Genomic DNA, 23,217 nt, shown 5'->3' on the forward strand with positions numbered 1-23,217 from the left:
GAGGAAGGGGAGGGGAGAGAGAGAGAAACATTGATGTGTGAGAGAGAAACATCAATCAGTTGCCTCCCACACTAACTGGGGATAGAACCTGTGACCTAGCCATGTGTCTGGCCCAGGAATTGAACTGGCAACCTTTTGGTGTACAGGACAATTTTCAACCAACTGAGTCTCCTAGCCAGGACTGTATGGGGGAGGGGAAGCACTTTTATTCAAATTTAGATTATTTCTTAGGATTGATTTCAGAAATGGAATTATTGTATCAAAAAGAAACTTTGTTTTTTGACATGCATAATCATGCAGCTTTTTAAAAAGGCAGAAACAGTTTATATTCCCACCAGTAACATATAAGAATTCCCATTTTATCACATTCCTATTGGAACTTCGTATATTTTTTTCCTAATTTGCAAATTTGATAGGCAAAAAAAAAAAAAAAATGCTATTTTGTCTTTGTGGTTGAACATATTTTCCAGTTACTTTAAAGCTAGTTTGTTCGTTTTTTCCTTTTATGAATCATCTATGCCTGTTAACAAAGCATTCCTAACCAGGCACTCAGCTTACCAAGTTCTAAAATGTTCCTTAAGATGCTGAACAGCTTTCCCCAGCATGTCGCTAACAAAGTTAGAACCCTCAGAAGTTTCTTCAAGAGGGATCTCGAGTGTGAAATTGGGGGAAGGCAGAATGCTCACGTCTGTCATCGTTTCCTCTTGTTTGGGAAGGTTTCCTTGGCGAACACCTGGGACTCCCTGAGAAGGATTAAACAGTAAAAGATTACTAAATTCCGGTGCACATGCGGGGTTAGTTTAATACCACATTCGTCAGGATAGGCTAGGCTGTGCTGAGGTAACAAATTTGCCCAATATCCCAGCAATTTCATACAACAAAAATTATTTCTCACTCTATACATCTAGACACTCAGGACCCGCACTGACAGAGGTATGTCATCTCATAGCTGGAGCACGCGGAACACGTGGCTTTCTTTGTGGCCTCGGTAGAGAAAGAGACTCTTCACTATAGCTCAGACTAGGAATAACACTTGCCATTTTGTTCACATTTCCTTGCCACGTGGCACCACTTACCTACAAGAGAAGCTGGAAAACGCGAGTGAGCATGTGGAACATTTGGTGAGTGCTACTGTCTGTGCCACAAACTCTAAAATGATGCACCAAGTTTTATACACGTGCGTGGGATTTTTATAAGGACCAGTAATCTGAAATGCACGATAGTTGCTGTCTTAATGAATTCTTAAGTGCATATACTTTGATTTTAACCCTTTAAATTTTTTTGATATGCAACATGATGTAACCGTAAGAGGACTATTTGAACTTTCCCCCCCCCCAATAAAATCCCTTATAAATAAACTAAAGCAAAATATTAAGCAACCTGGGCATGTGCCCTGACTGAGATTCGAACCAGTGACCTTTTGGTTCATGGGTCGATGCTCAACTACTGAGCCACACCAGTTGGGTGAGGTGAAACTTTTAAGGGGATGAGGCAAGCGGGATTGAGAAGAGGGAGAAGCCAGTCAAGGACCTCTAGCCACAGCCTGGCCCTGCAGGGAGCGCTGGAGCATAAGTGGCCCCAAGGACAGTGCTTTGGAGAAGGTGCAGGCTGAGCAGTTGGCAGCAGCTCCTGCCAGAGCTGGAAGCTGGGTCCCCAGCGATCAGGACAGGTCACCAGCATGACATGCTGCCCATTACATGCATCTTCAATGCTCTGTCCAGTGACGTTTGTATCCAGGTCTTTTTAGGAACCTGTCAATACTGACCTCACCAGGAATGGCTAGCCGGGCTCATTTGTTTATTAATGTAATGGGTGTGTCAGGGCAAGGGTAGTCAGGAAAGAAATGTAGTCACTGTTATATATCATGTCAAAGGAGTTATTCATTGAATGTGAGAGACATGGTATAAATCCATGGCAATATGTTTCTATGTAAAGTTAGTGTGCAAATATGTTTAATTTTCAAGGTGATTTAGTAGTTTCATTATGTAAAAAACTAATAAGAGCTATAGTTTATAGAGACTCTTGCCTTGTATAAGGAACCTACACTAATCGCTTTACAGATGAGCATTTTAAAGTAGCTATTATTAGTCCCATCTTTCAGGTGGAAAAACTGAGGCCTGGAGAGGTTGAGGAAATTTCCAAAATTTACTCAGCTGGCTAGTTTCAGAGTCAGCTTTTGAACTCAAGTTGCTGAATCTGAGTCTTCTCTCTTAAAGTCCATAGTGGCCAAGTTTTATTTGTCTATTTATTTGTTAATCCTCACCAGAGGATATTTTTCCATTGGTTTTTAGAGAGCATGGGAGGGTGAGGGAGAGACAGAGAGAAACATCGATGAGAGAGACGCATTGATTGGTTGCCTCCTGCATGTACCCTAACCAGGGCTGGGGAACCTGCAACCAAGGTATGTGCCCTTGACGGGAATCAAACCCAGGACCCTCAGTCTGCGGGCTGATGCTCTATCCACTGAGCCAAACAGGCTAGGGCTTATCGGCCAAGTTTCTTCAAGGTTACCTATATCAGTTTATAGCACCACGACTCTAAGCAGAATTGGCCATCTCTAGATTACTAAATATTTTGTGTTTTAAATTGTTTTTCTTTATAGAGTTATTTTTTGTTTGTTTTCTAAAGACCACATGCACTACATTATATCAAATTAGCCTAAATACAATCACAATGGAAACACGAATATCCTCCGACAGTTCCCCCCGCCCCCCCGCAATACACAAGTCAACAGAAAAATCAACGTATGCATATATAATCTCCATATCTGTTCTTGGACCCTCCATTACCTTTCTGGAATTGAAGGTGTTCTCAGTTCCTGGAGTCTGGTTTGCCAGTTCAGTCACCCAGCCAAATTCCTCTCTCATCTTCTCCATCAGATACGCCGTGTCCTCCAGATGATGTTGCGTCACCTGGAGAATCTGGACGTACTGCTGATCGGAGATGTTGACCAATTTAAGGGCCTCATCTACTTTTGTGTGTAGTTCAGGGACATCGGGACAGTCTAACAAAGAAGAAAGTGAGGTGGTAAAGGAAATGGTCCATGAGACTTGGAGTTGGGTGAGGTGAGTCTAAATCCCAGCCCTTCAGCTTTCTATTTCCAGCCTTTTGACCTTGAGGGAGTGTTCAACGAAGTAACCTGGGCGGGGATGAAATAACGTAAAGTGCCTGATCACACCGTGTACGTTGTAGACTTAACAAACGTTACCCTTCCTTTTCCTTCCTTCTGTGCTGTCTCTGAAAGCCATTAGGGCTGCTCACTGATATTCTGATCGGGACACATGGGGGAACACGCTTCCTGCCACCTTGAAGTCCAGCACAATGCTCTTCAAAGCGATGTGTCTCCCTCGGGGTGGAAGCTGGGAGAACAGTGTGGGATTTCCCACGCTCCCTTTGGTGGAGGCTCTGTCATCCTGGGGAGGGATGTGCTGCAGGACCTCGCTCAGACTGCAACTGGCACTCTGTAGAGCACATGTGTCAAACACAAGGCCCGCGGGCCAAATCCGTCCCGCCAGGCCTTGCAATGTGGCCCGCACCGCGCTGTCATCACTGCACTCCGCTGCGTTGCCATCACAATGACAGTTTATGACTGTTCAGTAAACCATTTGGCCCGCAATTTAGGCTGGATTTTAGATTTTGGCCCCTTCTCTGATTGAGTTCGGCGACACCCCTACTGTAGAGCGAGAAAGAAACCTTTGTGTTTGCAGGCCACTAAGACCCTCCAGTTCTTTGTTATTATGGCCTCACAGCCCATCTGAACTGTGGCAGCGTTAGAGGAGCTTGTATAGGTGTGCTGAAGAGCAGGTTAATGTTGTGTGAAGATTATCTGTATATTGTGGAAGCTTCCGTGCGTTAGGGCATTTTATTTTATTTTTATTTTTAAAATATATTTTATATTTTATTTTATTTTATTACTTAAATATATTTTATTGATTTTTTACAGAGAGGAATAGAGAGCTAGAAACATCGATGAGAGAGAAACATCTACCAGCTGCACACACCCCGTATCCCCCACTGGAGATGTGCCTTCAACCAATGTACATGCCCTTGACCAGAATCGAACCTGAAACCCTTCAGTCTGCAGACCAACGCTCTATCCACTGAGACAAACCGGTTTCGGCCATTAGGGCATTTTAAATCATAAGAGATCGTTGTGGTGGAGAAAGACCAGTCTCGATAAACTGACTTGTCTTTTGCCGTTTACTAAAAAACTGTGCCTTCAGCAAGATAGGAGTGATGGGAACTCCACCAATCAGAAGCCAGGTGACTGCCTCACCTCAGGTCTTAACCATCATTTATTAGTCCTTTTATTATATTTTTTAAATCCTCACCTGAGGATATTTTTCCATTGATTTTTAGAAAGAGTGGAAGAGAGAGGGAAAGACAGAGAAACATCGATGTGAGAGAAACACACCAACGGGTTGCCTCCCACGGGAGCCCTGACAAGGGCGGGGCCTGGGCGGAGCCTTCAACCAAGGTCAGAAAACAGACTCAACCCTCCACATTTGCCAGTATCTCCTTGGCTAAGCCAAGATTCATAGGTCAGAAAACAGACTCTACCTCTTAATGTGGAGGATGGCCAAGTATTGTGGTCATTCTGTTTTCAACCTACTGCACACAGTCCCCTTCTGCCTGCAAGAGGTCCCATTTTATGCCTGTTGTTCTCAAGTAATTATTAATATTGCCTACATCCCTTCCAAAAGAGATCCAGTTTAATTGACAATTATATGGTCTTATGTAACAGGAACTGGGCCAGTGACCGAAATTCCTTGGTATAAAACCCATGTGCTGACCACCTAGATTAAAAAATAGAATATTACCCTGATGCGTCCCTTCCATATCACGACCCGCTTACCCCCTCAGAAGGAAATTACCATTTGGAATTTGGGTGTATATATCCAGTTCTGATCATTGGTAAGGGAAAAGAGGAAAAGAGCCACTAATACTGACTCTGGTGACCAAAAATGTATGGTAAAGGGTGAAAAAAAATTTGATGTACTGTGTTTTGGAATCTATTTTATTTACATATAAGATTATAATTATAGCTGTGCTTAGTATTAGAACAAAGAACAAGTCAAATGTTGACTAAAGAGGCAAATTATTTACTGAAAGACGTATTAGAATTGTTTGTAAAACATTTGAAACAATTTAAATGTACTTCAGCAGAATGCATAAACTGTGATATGCTTGCTTTGACTAACATACTACAATGAATTAATGAGTTACAATAACATGTATTCACATGATTAAATCTCACCAACTGTACTGAATAAAAAGCCAAGTTGCAAAAGAACAAAAATGTAAGCAGTAACATTTATGTTAAGAAAAAATTGTCCCAAACTTGGCAGTGAGGCAAAAGTATGGCTGTGTGTCCTTGCAATGTCATATAGAACATTCGCTAAGAGGTCCACCCAAAGATTACCTACTTCCCTAGGGAAATGGTCCTTGTTGGATTTTCTATTTCTGTTGAGAAGGGCCAGACTCTATGCAGTTATATGTAAATTATGGATTAGAAAGTTGCAAGAAATTTTCATCCAGTACAAATGTAAACTATTTTGGCCTGATAGAAAACATAACTGCAAAAGTTACAGTTTTATTGTCCTTTAGTAATGAACTAATTTTATATCTAATTTTGCAATCTTACTTGAACATTCTGTCTGCCTTTGACTCTAGGTACTTCAGTCTCTCCTGTACTCCTCTGAAACAGCTTGGCATTTGGCTGCTTCTCCCATTCCTAGGATAAATTAATCTTGACATGTCCTCATTTTACATTTGTATGAGTCACATTTTTAAGCTTAAACATTATTCTTTGACACTGTAAAAAAAAAACACACACCATAAAGCTTTGCTACATATGGTGTGCATGCTATATATAAACACACATGATAAAAATATAAATGAGTTCAAGGAATAATAAACTCCAAGTTCAAAATAGCAGTTTCCTTTTAGGGGATAAAGAGAATGCGACGTAGAAGGGGCGCAGCGGGGACTTTCTCTGTTTCTGGTAATGTTTAATTCTTAATCTATGTTTGATACATGAGGGTTTCTTTTTTAATTTTAAAGAGAGAGAGAAACATTGATTTGCTCCACTTATTTGTGCATTCATTGGTTGATTCTTGTATGTGCCCAGACCAGGGATGGAACCCGAAATCTTGGCATATTGGGATGACACTCTAGTCAACTGAGCTATCCAGCCAGGACAACAAATAAGTTTTTATTATTTTGCTCTTTATATATTCACAATAAAATGCATTTTTATAGTGAACATTTTAAATTGTAGGGGGGCACATGAGGACATCCTTTCCTTTATGTGTTATCTTTGCAGCAACTTACATTGCCTGTATGTTGTGTTGTCTGCTGTATACTACAATACATCTGACACATTATCGGGTGTGTACCGATTATCCGATGCTATATACTGATTATGTTTATACTATATTATCTAATATCTTCTGTATTATCTTTTTCTAGTTTTATTAAGAAATGATTGACATATATCACTTTAATCAATGTAAGGTGTACAGCATGATGGTTTGATTACATATATTTTGAAAGGATTCCTGCATTATGTTAAGTTAATGTTCATCACTACATACAGATAGAATAAAGGGAAAAGAAAATGCTCCTTGTGGTAGAACTCTTAGAATCTGCTCTCTTAACTCCCATATAAGCCACACAGCAGTGCTAACTAGACATCATGTTGTACATTACATCCCCAGGTCTTATTTATGATGTAACTGGAAGTTGGTACCTTTTAACCACCTTCCTCCAAACCCCTCCCCATCACCTGAACTAGTTTATGATAATCAGTAAGAGATTATTCACTAAAGCTGCTAACTGGATGAAAGGAAGTTAACAAAACGTTTGAATGGGGCTATTTTTGTAAGTGGTTAGTATATTAGTGTATATCGATACTTTTCTCTTATGAAAACTTCTGTTTCTGTGAGCAGTCTCACACTATGACTTAAAAAACAGACAACTTGCCGAGACCAGTTTAGCTCAATGGATAAAGCATCGGCTTGGGGACTGAAGGGACCCGGGTTCGATTCCGGTCAAGGGCATGTACCTTGGTTGTGGGCATATCCCCAGTGGGGGGTGTGCAAGAGACAATTGATGGATGACTCTCTCTCATCGATGTTTCTAACTCTCTATCTCTCTCCCTTCCTCTCTGTACAAAATCAATAAAATATATTTTAAAAAAATAAAAAATAAAAAACAGACAACTTGAGTAGTGAGCATCATTACCCCTTCAGATATTTTATTTAATCCTCAGAACATCGGTACGAAGCAGCTATATCAGTCCCAGTTTCCAAATGATAGAGCACAGGTGCAGAGAGTCACCCAGTTAGCAATTCAGACAAAATAAGGCCCTCCTGGCTTTCACAAAAAGGTCCAGTTTATAATATATTCAACCTCTTACTCCGAGCCCCTAGCCACACTTGTTTTTAGAATTTCCTTCCTGTAGGGCTTTGGCAAACAGAAGCACCGGAATCAAAAGCTCTTCTTGGCTTTTGTAAGAAATTTTCTGTTCAGGTCCTAAGAGGGTGAAGGAGCAACTTTATTATTATTTTTTTTTTAAATTCTCACCCGAGGATGTTTTTCTATAGATTTTCAGAGAGAATGGAAGAGAAAGGGAAAGCAGAGAGAAATATCGAACCTGGGATCCTTCAGTCCACAGGCTGAAGCTCTATCCATTGAGCCAAACGGGCTACGGCCAAAGGAACAGCTTTAGTTACGGGAAGTAAAGGGAGGTGAGGGGACTGTGGGTAGAAGGATTTCTCTCCTGGGGTTGAACAACGGCCATGGTCAGACCCGGGAGAGCAAAGTCTGCGTGGGGCTTGAAAGGAGCAGGCACTTCCCATTTTAAATACCAATTAGCAATTAGCCCATCAAGTGGGAAAGTTAATGCCACTTTCAAAAAGAAAAAAAAAATCACTTGGCTAAAATGTTGCTGACTTAAGGGAAATATTGCCTTCATTGGGTGTGTGGGGGGGTTCTTTTCTTTCTTTCTTTCTTTCTTTTTTTTTTTTCAGCAAGAAGGAAGGAGTTGTCCTAAATTGTTAATAGTTCTCTTGCACACAGTTGTGCTTGTTTGGTCTTCAAACTACCAAAACTTCCGCAGGAAAGGGAGGGAATTTTAACAAGGGGAAAAAGTTATTTTACCTGGTTTTCAATAATAGAAGTTTGTAAAGCAAACTGAGCACCTCCATCTGAAAATGAGCTCGCTACAAACGTGCATGAAGGGAAGCAAATAAACCCACGATGCTTGTAAAAGTGAGTTGTTGTTCTTTTAACCTCTGACCAGAATACTATTGAAGCCCTGAGAAAATAATAATTATTTACCTTCCCATAGATAATCCTGGCACTGTTGGCATCTTGCATGACATTGGGAACAGTCTGACAAATTCTGGCCACGTTCTCCACACAGTCCTCTGTCCCGCACAGGCTCTGTCTGTGAACTCGGGCCTCCAGGGTCAGCGTCTGCAGGAAACACAGCGTTTACACGTCAGGTCTGCACTTTCAGGGGCTGGGTAGCAATGCCATTTCTTTTTCTTACCGGTGCTCTCAGAATCTCCTTCCTGTTTTTAATCATAGGAGTGCATGTTGGTGCAACCATATGCTAAGACAACTTGACATCTATTGAAAGCTGTATATATATCCTCTAATTCAGCAATCTCATTACAAATCATTATTACTCATCATTACGAGTACACTCCCTTTGCCCCACCCCCAGAAAGAATTTTATTTTCTGGAAGGAATCATGAGGAATTATTAATGGTAACTTGTTCAGAGAGAGACTTGATGGGCTAAAAGAGGACAGCTTTCATTCATTTTGTTCCTTCGTATATATGAATTCTTTTAAATTAAGTCTTATTTTTATCACTATTATTTCTGATGTCAGTGGGGTTAACTAAATAGGAAATTGTACAGAATGGCTCAGTGGTTGAGTGCTGACTATTGAACCAGGAAGTCATGGTTCCATTACTGGTGAGGGCATGTGCCTGGATTGTGGGCTCGATAACCCAGTGTGAGGTATGCTGGAGGCAGCTGATGGATGATTCACTCTCATTATTGATGTTTATGTGTCTCTCCCTCTCCCTTTCCAAAATCAATTAAGATATATTTTTTAAAATATGGCATTGTAAACCACTTTTCTCTTTAGATTTGAATTTAAAATTTTTAATAATTATTTTAATTTTTTAAAGTAATAATTGAGAAATATATTGAAGTTTCAAAGATATTAAAAATGTTTGTTTCTTGCCAATCAGTGATTCTCATCATTGATGTTTCTAGTTCTCTTTTCCTCACCCTTCCTCTATGAAATAAATAATATATATACACCTAGCACATTAAAATATATATATTTTAAATGTCTGTTTCTTGCCTGGCCAGCATTTCTCAGTGGTTGAGCATACACCTATGAAACAGGATGTCAAGGTTTGATTCCCTGTCAGGGCATATGCAGGGGTTGCAGACTTGATCCCCAGTAGGGGGTGTGGAAGAAGCAGTCGATTAATAATTCTCTCTCATCATTGATCTTTCTATCTCTCTCCCTTCCTCTCTGAAATCAATTATATATATATATATATGGAGCAAACTGCAAAATATCTTCTCATTAGATAAATTTTCTAGAGGCTATAGGTTTACTTTTCACTTACCACTTGTCCAGAAAAGTGATGGAAACCACATGTTAATACCCTCCAGCCTCTACCTGCCTATCCTATATAATAAAACCATAATATGCAAATCGACTGAACGGTGGAATGACTGGTCACTATGATGCACACTGACCCCCAGGGGGCAGATGCTTAACTCAGGAGCTGCCCCCTGGGGGTCAGTGTGCTCCCACAAGGAGAGCACCGCTCAGCTAGAAGCCAGGTTCACAGCTGGCAAGTGCAGCGGTGGTGGTGGAAGCCTCTTTTGCCTCTGCAGCAGAGCTAAGGGTCCCTCGGGGGATGTCCAACTGCCAGCTTACGCCACTTCCCATGAGTTGGCCTAATCCAGCAGTGAGACATCCCCTAAGGGGTCCCAGACTGGGAGAGGGTGCAGACCGGGCTGAAGGTCTTACACACACCCCCTCCCCCTGCCCCACAGTGCACGAATGTCATGCACCGGGCCTCTATTTCTTTATAAAGAGTCCCCATGTGTCCATCTGGGAAGAGAATGTCTACTTTATTGAGCTTGCCCCATACCATCTGGTTAGGGTAGGGTTACTGGAGAAAGAAGAGTATAAAGATATTAATATAACACTGGCTATTTTGTTTTTTGTTTTTAATGTTTGAGTTTATAGGGGACCCTGGATCTCCAAGTTATCACTGAGGTGAAGGGGGATGAGGGGCAGGGAGCAGGGGGCCCAGGAGCCAGCTGAGAGTAGGGACTGGAGCCAGAGTGTGTGGATGGGGGGGACCTCTTGCGGATTGGTGGAAACGCGCATTCTGAGTTGGCGGTGGAGGAGGGAGTTGCAGTGGCTGGGAAATGGTTTAGATTTCAACTGTCTGAGTTACTAGTACTCCTGTGCACATTTGAATGTAGCAACCCATGTGTAAGATTGCTACACAATGTGAAAGCTATAGGGGAGGAGGAGGGCATAATTTTGCTTCAATGAACATGTTCTTCATTGTTGGACTATTGTTCCAAGACAATAGATAGCTATTTAAAAATGCAGGCAAGCAGAAACCGATTTGGCTCAGTGGATAGAGCGTCGTCCTGTGAACTGAAAGGTCCCAGGTTCGATTCCAGTCAAGGGCATGTGCCTTGGTTGAGGGCACATCCTCAGTAGGGGGTGTGCAAGAGGCAGCTGATCAATGATTCTCTCTCATTGATGTTTCTAACTCTCTATCCCTCTTTCTTCCTCTCTGTAAAAAATCAATAAAATGTTTTGTTTGTTTTTTTAAATGCAGGCAAAACTTAGCCAGTATCATCCCCGCATTGATATGTTTAGTGTGTTGTCCTTATGTTGTCCTGGATATCTGGGGAACTTGGGATCTCAGAACGGAATACCAGACAGAACGTCTGACTTACCAGAAAGGTCCACCAAACCCTGAAATAGAGCCTGATGACAATTCCAGTAACGATGGCTGTTCTCCTCATGGAACAATGGAAGGATGTAGTGCTTTTTTTTTTTTTTTTTCCTGGCTTCGGTTTCTGACAGTGAGAGGCAAGCCCCTCCTCCATAGAGGCCTGCTGTGCAATGTCATGGCAACTTGGAGAATCTGATTCAAATGTTGCCAACTACAGCTGATGCAATTGGAGAATAGTCAGCTAGAAGGAGTCCCTTTTTTTCCTACATACAAAAATCCGCCTATAATTAATATATACAAGTGGATGCGTTCGGAGATAAGTATTCACACATGCAATCACCCTCACAATCTTTGCCATAAAATATCCATCAACTCAAAAAATATCCTCCTGCTCTCTTATTTATTATTATCATTATTGTTATTACCAAGAACTCTTAATATAAGAGCTACCCTCTTAGCAATGTTTCAGAGTATCCGATAGAGTGCTATTAACTATGGGCACTAGGCTATGCAATAGATCTCTAAGAAGTATTCCTGGTATATAAAGGAAACTGTATTCCCTTCGACCAACGCTTCCCCATTTCCCCTTCCCTCCTGCACCTGGCAGCCACCATCCCACTCTTTGCGCCTGTGAGTTTGACTAGTTTAGGTTCCTCATGTAAGTGAGTGCAGGCAGTACTTGTTCTTCTGTGTGTGGCCTATTTCACTTCACACCGTGTCCTCCAGGTTCCTTCATACGGCCATATTTTACTTTTCGTGGCAGAGGGGAGGAGCAGCCTTTTACGTGGCCTTGTGGTCCGTGGGAAATAACTCCAAGGAGATGCAGACCCTGCAGGTGGCCCACATGGCCACTCTCCTGGCTGAGATGCTGCGTCCCAGCCACTCCACAGAAGCCCGAAGACGTTTTCTCCTTCTGCCTTGAGACATAAGCAGAATTGTTTTCCAACAAGAAATATTAAGACGTGGGCATAAGCGATATTGGTAGAAGGCAATTCTTTTTTTTTTTTTTTAAGTTCTCACCCAAAAATATTTTTCCATTGATCTCTAGAGAGACTGGAAGGGAGGGAGGAGCCGGAGAGAAGCACACACACACACACACACACACATACACACACACACACACACACACACACACATTGATTGGTTGCCTCCCCCCAGCGCTCCTACTGGGGCTGGGAACCTGCAATCGAGGTACGTACCTGTGAGCTGGAATCAAACCCGAGACCCCCTCAGTTAGTGGGCCAGTGCTCTAACCACTGAGCCCAACCAGCCAGGGCAGTAAAAGGCAATCCCCATCTTTCACAGAAATTCCTATTTCTGTAGTTTTGGGGTTGCCTGTGAGCATTCCATGTGGTTTTGCGCACACCTGTTATGACGTAAGGAATTACGGTAGTGATGCAGAGGAGGCATACATAATGGCCTCGTTTTCTGGGACATTCGGCTTCTGACCACCTGGAAGCTGAGGAGACCGATTTCAAAGAATCTCCTCCCTGTTCCAGTGGAATCGAGCTGAGCATCTATCAATACATCTATCAATGAGTTTTAACGAAGGAGGAACCCTCTTCCCCTGCAGAGTTCTCACCCTACCAGCATGTTCTTTTTCAACTTCTTCGATACTTTGTTTGGATGATAGAACAGCCCCACAGAGCTCTGCAGGAGGAGGGATGGTGTTTGGCAGCTTTCAAAACTTCTGAAAGGCTCTGAAACTCCGATTCTCCAGAAATCACCACTCTCAAAACATAGTTATAAGGACTTAGGAATGTCTAGCACCCGCACAGCTACATAAAACCTGGCCTTAGTATGAACATCTAAGTGGAAATGACCTTGTCATACTCGCCTTTGTGTTTTGGCAAGTCCCCCATGGCCGTCAGGGTCTCAGTGAGGGTGGTGCTGATTCTCCGGTAAACGGAGAGACCGAACTCGCAGAGCAGCTGGAAGAGGCCGGGGATGTCCCAGCTCTGCATGCTGCCCGCTTCTTTGCTCGGCTCTCTGACTGACCCTGGGAAGAGGGAAGGCTCCATTGCGTCTGTATCTGACGTGAAATACGACTGAAAGGCCTGGTCGAATTCCCGCTCCCTCTGTTTGAAGACGTTCAGACTCCCGTTAAAGAGAAATCCCACATCCACGGCCAGTTGGCTGAACACGTGCTCTATGTGGGCCACTTGTGCATCTTCCTCCGGCACCTTCTCACCGACGCGGGGGCGCTCTCTGTCATTATCTTCACGGAGAGGAACCAGGAATTGATACATCTTCCTAAAAAGCTGTCCAACCTGTGGGGTCAGGGACAGAAACGGAATAGAATTTTATTTTCTCTCTGGGCTATTTTTGTTGTTGTTGTTGTTGTTGTAAATTTTAAAGTAAACTGACAGAAGTTCTAAATCAAGAACAAATCTGGGCAGCCTAGGAACAGGCGATTGAAGGGAAGATATTTCATTAACACTCTCGTACAGGCTTCGGTTTGGACGGTGGAAGCAGGGTCTGAAATCCCTTCTGGTTTGTGTTTGCCGATCGAAGGCCTAAGAAGGCCGAGCTTTCAATGTTGTTGGCAAACCACAGGCGGTGGCCGGTGGCATGCCGTGGTCCAAAGGGCACCGCAAAGCAGGGTCTGGTCTCACCTCTATCCTAGTGTCTCAGTTCTCTCTTTCCCCTGCGGGGGAATATCGTTTGTGTCTTTATGTTCTCCTCCTTCTCATCTCATCAAAGCAGTCACACGGAAGTGCAGGCGCCCAGTACAGCTAACCGGGTCACTTAGGATGGTTACTCATGGCAGTGAGCCAAGCCCTCGGAGCTGCCGTGAAAGGAATGGAGCTCTAGTTATAGAATTCCCTACTCTCTGGGAGGAGAGTGTATGTTCTCCTTCATCTGTGGGACAGCTAAGTCTGTGCCAGGACATAGCTGCCTCTATGTGATAGTGACACGGCAGCTACGAACGTATCAGCTACGGAACGTCACTGCTGCGGCATCTGAGTGCGGTTCAAAGAATTCTCCGGAAATTCTTAGAGGACTCATGCCTTTCTCAAAAGGTAATCTGGGTGGGCCGTCTGCCTCTCCCTCTGCCAGCGTCTCTGTTCGTTCACCTGAATCCACTTGCAAAAGCAAAACTTTAAGGCACCAAGAAGTGTTCCTGAGACCACACAACCCGCACAGGTCGGAATGGTCTCCTGACTTCCCGCCCGTTCTTACTCCGCCGTAATCTGGTGTGTCCGAGAGCGGCAATAAGAACGGAGCAGATGCAATGAACAGCGGAGGCAAATTAACCTGGCAGACGGATCATCCTGAGGGTTGTTCCCCCGGCAATTGGGCATGGCACTGCCACGCCAGGAGCACACTCTAATTAGCGCGCGCTCTGCTGTGCAGAGGGAAACTTCACTCCGGTTCATATTCCGCTCACTTCGTGAAGGGGGAGGGAAATCCAGGCCAATAGAGTAGGAGACTTTTGTGGGGCAGAGCGCATGGTATTCAGGTCACCTCCCTCTGCGATTCCCTCTGCCCAGAAGACAGCCGGAGGGCACAAAAAAGAAAACACGCCAGTCCTGTAAGACACACATGGATAGGCTCAAAGGGAACATGAGGTTGTGTGTGTGTGTGTGTGTGTGTGTGTGTGCACACACGCATGTGTAAGATGCCAGGGAAGGCAAGCCAACCGAAGGAGAGATTTAGGAGGCAGAGAATGTCTTCATATGTTTGGCCTCCAGGGGAAAAAATTAGCAGCTTGAAATCAGAGACCATAATGCTATTATTTTGAGAATGCAATTCAGCAACATTTATTGGACATCTATAGTGCTTTAATGAAGATAAGTGGAGTATGGTCCCTGCCTTTATAGAGCTTACAATCTAGTGGGAATGTGTTCACAAATAATAAGTACAAAAAGTGCTAGGGTGTCATTCATACGGTGTCCCTAAAGGGAGGGACAAAGACTGAATGGCTGTTGTAATTTATAAATTGTGCAGGCCAGGTGAATCATGCATCAACATGGATGTTAGATTCTAGATCGCAAAAGGCCAATATCCTATCAGGCATCTCTATTCTAAATATTAATATAAATTTAAAAAATTTAAAAGTCAGTTGAAGAAGATACCTTAAAAACTTTAAAATCTTAAGCTCTTTTATTCCCTTACCACATTTCCCACAGAGGACCAACTAGGCTGGTAGGTTGTATGAAATCTCACACAGTCACTTTCCAAGCAAGATTTGCACTCGTCCCAGGAATCTGCCAAAGACTCCTGACAAAGCCTTTCTTCCTCTTCCAGATGTTCTTGAACTTCGTTCGTCAGTTTCCGGGCCTCCTAATTAAAAAGTGGAAGCAGACATCCTATTTGCATTTCATGACTCTACGTATACTTTAGTTGATTTCACTCTTTAAAAATAACACAATTCTAGACCACTTCTTCAGGCCCCTAGCAGCCGACAGATCTACCCCAAAGAAAGCTTTCTCTGATTAAGAGCACTGACAGATTCCTACTGAAGACTGTGAAAAGGTTATCCATTCATTTACTAGGTATTTACGGAGTGCTTGCTATGGAACAGACATTACTAGACGCAGTCCCTAATTTGGGGAATGACGGTAACATGTTTACTTGCCTGTCTTTATATCTAGTTCTTGAGGGGTGTAGAAGGTAGTCTTAAGGCTTAGAAAGCTGACACATTAATCTGTTTCAGTTATGCTCCCTTTAGGTTTTTTAAGTTTTTAACACTTCGAGAAAGTGCGATTCTTGTTATATCGGATCAGGCCTTCCTATTCATAATTCCGATTGTGGGGATGCTGTACGTTTTGCACCTTCATTCTTCTTGTCCATATTCCCAGCACTCCCTCTTGTGGTGATTTGCTGCTCTTGGCCAGGTCCCACTCTGGGTGGAAAGGAGCCCAGCAGAAGTGACACGTCTGTCCCTCAGAACCTCAGCCCTGTCCCCTGAGCTCCTCTCAGGCCCCCAGGCTACCCCCCCTCCCCCCCGCCAGTCCCCTGGCCTCCCTACAGTGCGGATTTCTGCAGGCAGGCTCCCTCCGGACCCGAGTACTGCAGGGGAATTGCGGGGAATAATGGACCAGCCATTAGAAGATAGCGGCAGAGCTAAGGGCCACCCCCTTCAGTGAAAACTATACAAGGAAGCCATTTTTCTGAGCTTAAACATAACTTAGTGTGTGTCTTCAACTAGTGAAAAAAGAAGACTTCACCCTTTTCTGGCCCCAAAAAAACACCTGGACACTGATGATCCCCTGCATCTCCTTTGCTGGGCTTGCATTGCTCAGCGGCCCTCATGGCAGCATTCGGAGGCTAAGCCAGGTGGCATGTGCTATGTCCCACAGTAGGTCCCACGGCGCCTTGTGGCTCAGACAGCGTTTCCTCACCTCCTTGGCAGAGCAGTTTGAGAACCCTACATCTTCTCGAGGGAGGCTGCCTCACCTTGACACCTAGCTTTTCTCAGTCCCAGTTTTAAACAGTCTGCTCATTGTCATCATAAATCTAATTCTCAATATGTCCAATTCCCAACTACAGCCACTGTGTGCCCTTGGGCAAATGGGAATTAAAAATAGGATCTACCACGGAAACTGGTTTGGCTCAGTGGATAGAACGTCGGCCTGCGGACTGAAAGGTCCCGGGTTCGATTCTGGTCAAGAGCATGTACCTTGGTTGAGGGCACATCCCCAGTGTGGGGGGTGGGGGGGGCGTGCAGGAGGCAGCTGATCGATGATTCTCTCTCATCGATGTTTCTAACTCTCTATCCCTCTCTCTTCCTCTCTGTAAATAATCAATAAAATATATTTTAAAAAAATAGGATCTACCTCTTAAGGTTTTGTATTAAGTGAAAGAAGCCAGCAAGGCATTAAGCAAGTTATTTGTAGTGCTTCCCAGGTTTCTCCCACCGGCCCCCAAGAGCGTAACAAAAACTAACACCGAATCACGGCCCACGTTTCGGTAGTGAAATGTCGCCGTGGAGGAAGCAGGTCTCTGGTTGAGGAATGCCTGCTCATTCCTTCCATTTCCCCCTCAATGTCTCACCCACGGACAGTCCGTATCAATGCCTGTAATTGACAGCTTATTAAAGTCCCGTGTGGGACTTGAAAGAATCTGGAGTGGGGGAAACTAAGTCACTCTAGGGATTTCCCGTTTAGTAAGTTTCCGACGTTCTCACTAAATATTGTTAGGAGGGGTCTGGGGAGGGGGTTGATATGATGCTGGGTCAACTGAGGATGGGAGGTGCTCAGTGCTGGGAGATGGGGGGCACCAACCCGTCTATACCAATTCATAGTTTGCCTAAAGTCTCCCCTATTCTGGGTTTAAAGTAATTTTAGGAGACTTAGGTTAAACAAGTTTTTCTTTTAAAAGATTAAAAATTTTTAATTGAGTGTCCAGATATTAAGAGTGAATTTTTATACAATAAGAAAAATTAAAACTTTAAGAGTCCTAGGATTCTTTAGGGCCAGAACTGAAACCAACCCCTGCTTCCTGACCCACCCCAACTGGACCATTCTCTTCATGAGACTGCACCCTGGGCTTCCCAGGAGGCTGGGGAAAGGGAGAAACATGGAAAGCCACTGGGTCCCCCAGGCAAAGCACCAGCTGACATTCTCCCCAGCCATTCAGGACAGTGAATTGTTAACCCCATGGTCGGCAAACTGCGGTTCTCAAGCCACCTGAGGCTCTTTGGCCCCTTGAGTGTGGCTCTTCCACAAAATACCACGGCCTGGGTGAGTCTATTTTGAAGAAGTGGCGTTAGAAGAAGTTTAAGTTTAAAAAATGTGGCTCTCAAAATAAATTTCAATCGTTGTACTGTTGATATTTGGCTCTGTTGACTAATGAGTTTGCCAACCACTGCGTTAACCTGTTAACATCTCAAACCACAGTTTCCTTATTTGTAAATGAAAGTAATGGTTTACCCAGATGTTGGAAGAATTATATGTGATAGTGTTTTATTTTATTTTTTAAAATACATTTTTATTGATTTCATAGAGGAAGGGAGGGGAAGAGGTAGAAACATCGATGATGAGAGAGAATCGTTGATTGGCTGCCTCCCACACTGTGGACGGAGCCTGCAAACCGGTGATGTGCCTCAAACAGGAATCAAACCGTGACCTCCTGGTTCGTAGGTCACCTCAACCGCTGGGCCACGCCGGCCGGGCGTACGTGATGATGTTTGGTGTGCGGCCTGTGAGTGATATTTGGTGTCCTTCGTCCCAGTGGCCAGCCTCGCAAGGTCAGCGGGGAAGAGTGAAGCTCCAGAAGCTTCCACATTCTCCTCAGGAAAGAGTTATTTTTAATTCCCTAAAAACCTTTTGCTTGCTGCCAGAAGGAAGGGGCGCTTTCAGCTGCTGGCCAGGCAATCTCCTTTCCTGCTAGGGCCCCGGCAGGAAGTGGGGGCGAAGGTGTGTGACAGGATCCCCCAGCTCTGTCGCACGGGCTGTCCAATAGCTTGCTGGCCCTGGGGCCACCGTGCAGGGAGGGGGAGAATCCCAGCAGCCACCTGAGACTCGTGGCCTCCCTCTTCAGAGGCCCAGGGAGGAAATACTAGAACTCCTCTTTGAATTTTTAAATTTAAAAATTGACTCTGGGGAGGAAACCTAGGGAGTTGTTTAATGAGTATAGAGTTTCAGTTTCGTAAGACGGAAAGAATTCTGGAGATTGGCTGCCCAACCATGTGAATGTACTTAGCGCTTAAAAGTAATGAAGATGGTAAACTTTATATTATGTGTATTTTACCACAGTTTTAGAATTATTTAATGAAAACGCGTTTTAAAAGTAATTTTCCCTTAATGTTAAAATGTAAAACATTTCCCAAGTTCTGTTTGTTAAAGTTTTGACCTCCTCTTTGATTTAAAGGGTAATATTGGAAAACCATTTAAAAAAAATGTTCTAATTGTTTTGAGGGTTATGTTAATGGTTAATGCTATTAAACTATGAGCCATGAAATGTCGATAATTTAGAAATGTATTGAGCTTCATAATTGTAACATATGAACAATTTTTAACATTTTCCATGGACATTTGAATATATAGTGAGTGGCCAGATTATTATGATCTCTGAACGCATAATAATCTGGCCACTCGGGGTGTGTGTGTGTGTGTGTGTGTGTGTGTGTGTGTATTAGAGGCCCTGTGCATAAATTTGTGCACGGTTGGGGTCCGGCCAGCCTGGCCAGGGGGAGGGGACATGAGCAGTTGGCTGGCCTGCCTGCTAGTTGAACTTCTGGTCAAGGGGACAATTTGCATATTAGCCTTTTATTATATAGGATATACACTGAGTGGCCAGATTCTTACGCATTCAGAGATCATAATAATCTGGCCACTCAGTGTAATGTGTATGCTCTGTTGGCAAGATCCATGGTTTGAACCACGGCTGTCAGGTGAAGGTATCTGAATTAAAAAAATGATCAGGCTGATGTACTATCTCATCCCATGGTGCTCTCTGTGGTGCTGTGTCAGGGCAGTGCAGGAGGCTGACGGCTGTGCGGAGCCTGGGGAAGGCGGCCCTCACATTCCAGACACACTGACACAGGCCTCCTCTCTCTGTTCACTTGCAGCCAGTTGCCATGAGCTGGGTTTCAGAAGACTCGGTTACATGATGGTTTTTATTGTCTAGCTTTAACTAAACTAGCCCTCACTAACAGGACAGGAAGTTAAAAACCCAGCTGATTATGAATAATCTCAGCTCAGCAAGACACAAAGTAAACGGCAGAGCTGATCCTTCTTCATTCTGCGCTCTTTATTGGTGACAGATAAAAATCTGATGATCTAGCTGAAACCGGTTTGGCTCAGTGGTAGTGCGTCGGTCTGCGGACTGAAAGGTCCCAGGTTTGATTCTGGTCAGGGGCATGTACGTTGGTTGCTGGCACATCCCCGGTAGGGGGTGTGCAGGAGGCAGCTGGCCGATGTTTCTCTCTCATCGATGTTTCTAGCTCTCTATCTCTCTCCCTTCCTCGCTGTAAAAAATCAATACAAGATATATTTAAAAAATAAATAAATAAACAAATAAATCTGATGATCTAATCGGCTCTGGAACATGGGCTAAAATATTTCAAAATATCTAGGTTATTTGAAATACAAACTTATATTCCCTCTAGCTAACCACAAACCTCATCCTAAGTGTATTTTGTGCCTTGAACTACTAGTAGGTGGTAGTAACTCAGGTTTTTAATTTATAAATAAATTAATATGCATAACGTTTAGGAGTGAATGCTAACATGTTTTTGGAATAGGGATAGGAGATAAAAAAAAAGAAAAAACTTTGCGGACCACTGATCTGGCCAAAAACTCCCTGAATATTTCTGACTCAATATCCTAACTCAAAAGGAACTAAGGATAAAGCATTTTTTAGAAAGCAACATTCCCAAACAGAGGTGAGTTCCCACAATTCCCGGATCTGGAGCCGTGCAAAGGCCTATTCTACAAGGAATATGTTCTTTGAAGACATTTACAATGTCTTCCGTAAGATCTGCTCTCAAAAAAAAAAAATAAAAATAAAAAAAATCTATTATTGAGAGGGTGGGAATCATCAACTGGCCTTGTAAGTGCAATATTTATGGCCTAGATATGTTTAAGAACAGATGTTATTTTCAATTGCTGTACCTGTTTTTCTTCTCTGCATTTCTTCAGGGTTGTCATTAGATTAGTATGTTCCTCCTCTCTCCTTTCCATCATGATTTTCATCTGCTTCATGCCAATCAAAGCCTTCTTCACCTCCTCATCAGCACCCATATCGCCAGGCTCAGGAAAACCTGTAAGATATGTTTCTGCTTTTTTCTTTGAGATCTGATCAGAGTACAATGTATCTGCATCAAAATACAGCGAATTCGCCAATTTTACCCCGTGTCTTCTAGATAGATAGTTAATTGTTCTGTATAGCATCAGACGCTGAAAGCAGATCGTAATGAATTAGCTGTCAGCTGCCACGTGGACCCCACTGCCACACGGATAACACCTTCTATTCCTCACTGCTGAGCTCCCAGACAAGTCAGAGTTCATTTAACCTCAATTTTGCCATTTTACTCAGGGTCTGTTTTCATTTACCCATTTTATCCCTTTCACTTAAAGCTCGAGTGTGTTTGTATTAAAGCAAAGTTTGCATTTTCTTCACAATTTATATTCAATACCCAATTGGGAACCTCAAACACAGTGAGCAATTTCCCTTTCTCTCAGCTTCAATGACTTTCCTCAAAAGTATCTCATTTAATGCAAGGTTCTTTAATAACCTACTAGACATCTCTTACACATTTTAATAATCCCCGAGTCAGTATAAAATTCATTATAATTCTCTCCACAATAGCCAACGTGGCTTCCTAACGACCTCATTCTTGCCTTCAAATTTAGATCCTCCCCCAAAAGCAACATTTTAACTGACGAATTGTTCTAAGGGTTAAGTACCCAAAACATATATTAGCAAGCGAAGGTCAGAAGTTAACGAGCACAGACCAAACAGACTCCATGTCATTCTAACCCATCCTCTCCCTATCTCAAGAACAACCGCACAGAATACTTTGTTTAAATGTTTCGAATGCTAGCAAAGAATTTCACTGTTCATTAAAACTGTGCTCAGAGGACACCAAACATCTGGACGGTACCAAGAAATGAAGTCAGAAAGTTGGCAAGTTTTATCTGTGTGATAGCAAACATCTGGATTTAGGAATGTTCTCTGATACTCCATTGGAATTTTCTATTTTTATCCAGATGGTTGGCGTCAGGTCTCCTTGGTTTGAATGCCTAGAGGACATCTCACCAGGAAACCAGAGGGCCGTCATGAATACGGTTCTCTCTCCCCGGTAAATCCCTGTAGGTGCCAGCAGGACACGCAAACAGGACACGGCACAGACAGAGAAACTAACCATACCCTTCAGGCGCCCGTGGACAGCGGCCTTGTCCCTCCACGTAGGTGCACAGGGACCACCTTTCAGCCACAGCAGATGCACAGCGAGCACCAGGAGTGGCAGCTTCATGCTGTTCCTGCCAAGGAACAACAAACCCGAATCTGATGCCTGCCATTAGGGTAGTGTCTGTTGGCATCCACTGAAAACACATGGTGACTCAAAGCATTTTTCTGTCAATTTTTCTTTATGACTTTATACATTTCGTAGGCCTGAGACATAGGGAACCTGATATATATGGCAGCCAGGTCTCCAGTTGGTTTACATCCTTTATGACAGTTAAATAAGGTCATCATAGGAAGTACGTGAAATGTAAGGTAACGGATAGTATGGCTCACAGCCCTGTAGAATCCAAATTCCACTTTATTTCCTTGTCAACAGTGAACTCCCCCAAACCCAGAATTAGCTAAAATATACCCCTCCAATTTTGAACCTCAAGTGAGTTTTCACCCAGATGGTTAAATACTTATTTTTTTTTACAACTTTATTATTATTATTTTTTATGGAACAAAGCAGCCTCCCACAGTTTTTCCTAGTCATAAAACACATCAATATATATAAATCATTCACAGTTACATGTTTTCCTTCTTAGATAATAAATTTCCTTTTAGATTTAATTTCATATACATTAATTATAAACACTTAAAATGCAAATGGTTATAACTTTATGAACACTTAAAATGCAAATGGTTATAACTTTACAAAGGGAAGTTGACTGACTTAAAACAACTGTATGCTTTAATAAAGTTAAATCTATAAAAACGTTAGATTACCTTAAGTCTTCCCAAACACACAAAAAAACCTTCCATTATTTAGTCAATATTAGAAATGTTTTTTAACATAGTAATAAAATAACATCAGTACTAGTAGTTAAAAAGTTATCATATTTTACATACATCTACATCTATTATTTGAACTAACTCTTCTCTTTCTATATGATCCTATTAATTAGCAAATGAAACTTTTAAGTATATTTACCACTAACTTTGCAGTATCTCTCCAGTGAGGTTACCACCAACTCCTTGAAGGACCTTCACTTTTCATCCGGGTCAGGGATTTAGCCTTGTTCTATGAATTTGATGACACAGTCCCTAATCCTATTAACCTAACATTTTGAGATTAAGAATATGGTTTAAAATTTGGTAGGACTTAGAAAGAAACGCTAGAGGGCGCACTGTGCACATGATCAGGAACAATGTGTTACTTTATTTACACAAGTGCTTTGGTAGAACTCATTAAAGCCTTAAAAAAAAGTATGTATATATATATATATATATATATATATATATATATATATATATATATATATATATATTATCCCGGAAATTTATGATATGTATA

At 42.7% G+C, this 23,217-nt stretch overlaps 1 protein-coding gene across 1 annotated transcript; it reads right to left on the reverse strand.

Annotated features, from left to right (window-relative positions):
* CLUL1 (clusterin like 1) lies at window positions 1–22,944 on the reverse strand. The gene is made up of 8 exons (XM_045574677.1): window positions 22,855–22,944; window positions 21,843–21,955; window positions 20,585–20,733; window positions 15,141–15,308; window positions 12,842–13,291; window positions 8,344–8,479; window positions 2,790–3,004; window positions 1–743 (listed from the first exon to the last, which is right to left on the reverse strand). Exons 2-8 carry the CDS (start codon window positions 21,946–21,948, stop codon window positions 555–557), a joined length of 1,413 nt encoding a protein of 470 aa, XP_045430633.1. The 5' UTR covers window positions 21,949–21,955; window positions 22,855–22,944; the 3' UTR covers window positions 1–554.
* Between the last annotated feature and the right edge of the window lie 273 nt (window positions 22,945–23,217).

This window comes from Pipistrellus kuhlii, unplaced genomic scaffold, assembly GCF_014108245.1.
Source record: "Pipistrellus kuhlii isolate mPipKuh1 unplaced genomic scaffold, mPipKuh1.p scaffold_m20_p_6, whole genome shotgun sequence".
NCBI lineage: Eukaryota > Metazoa > Chordata > Mammalia > Chiroptera > Vespertilionidae > Pipistrellus > Pipistrellus kuhlii.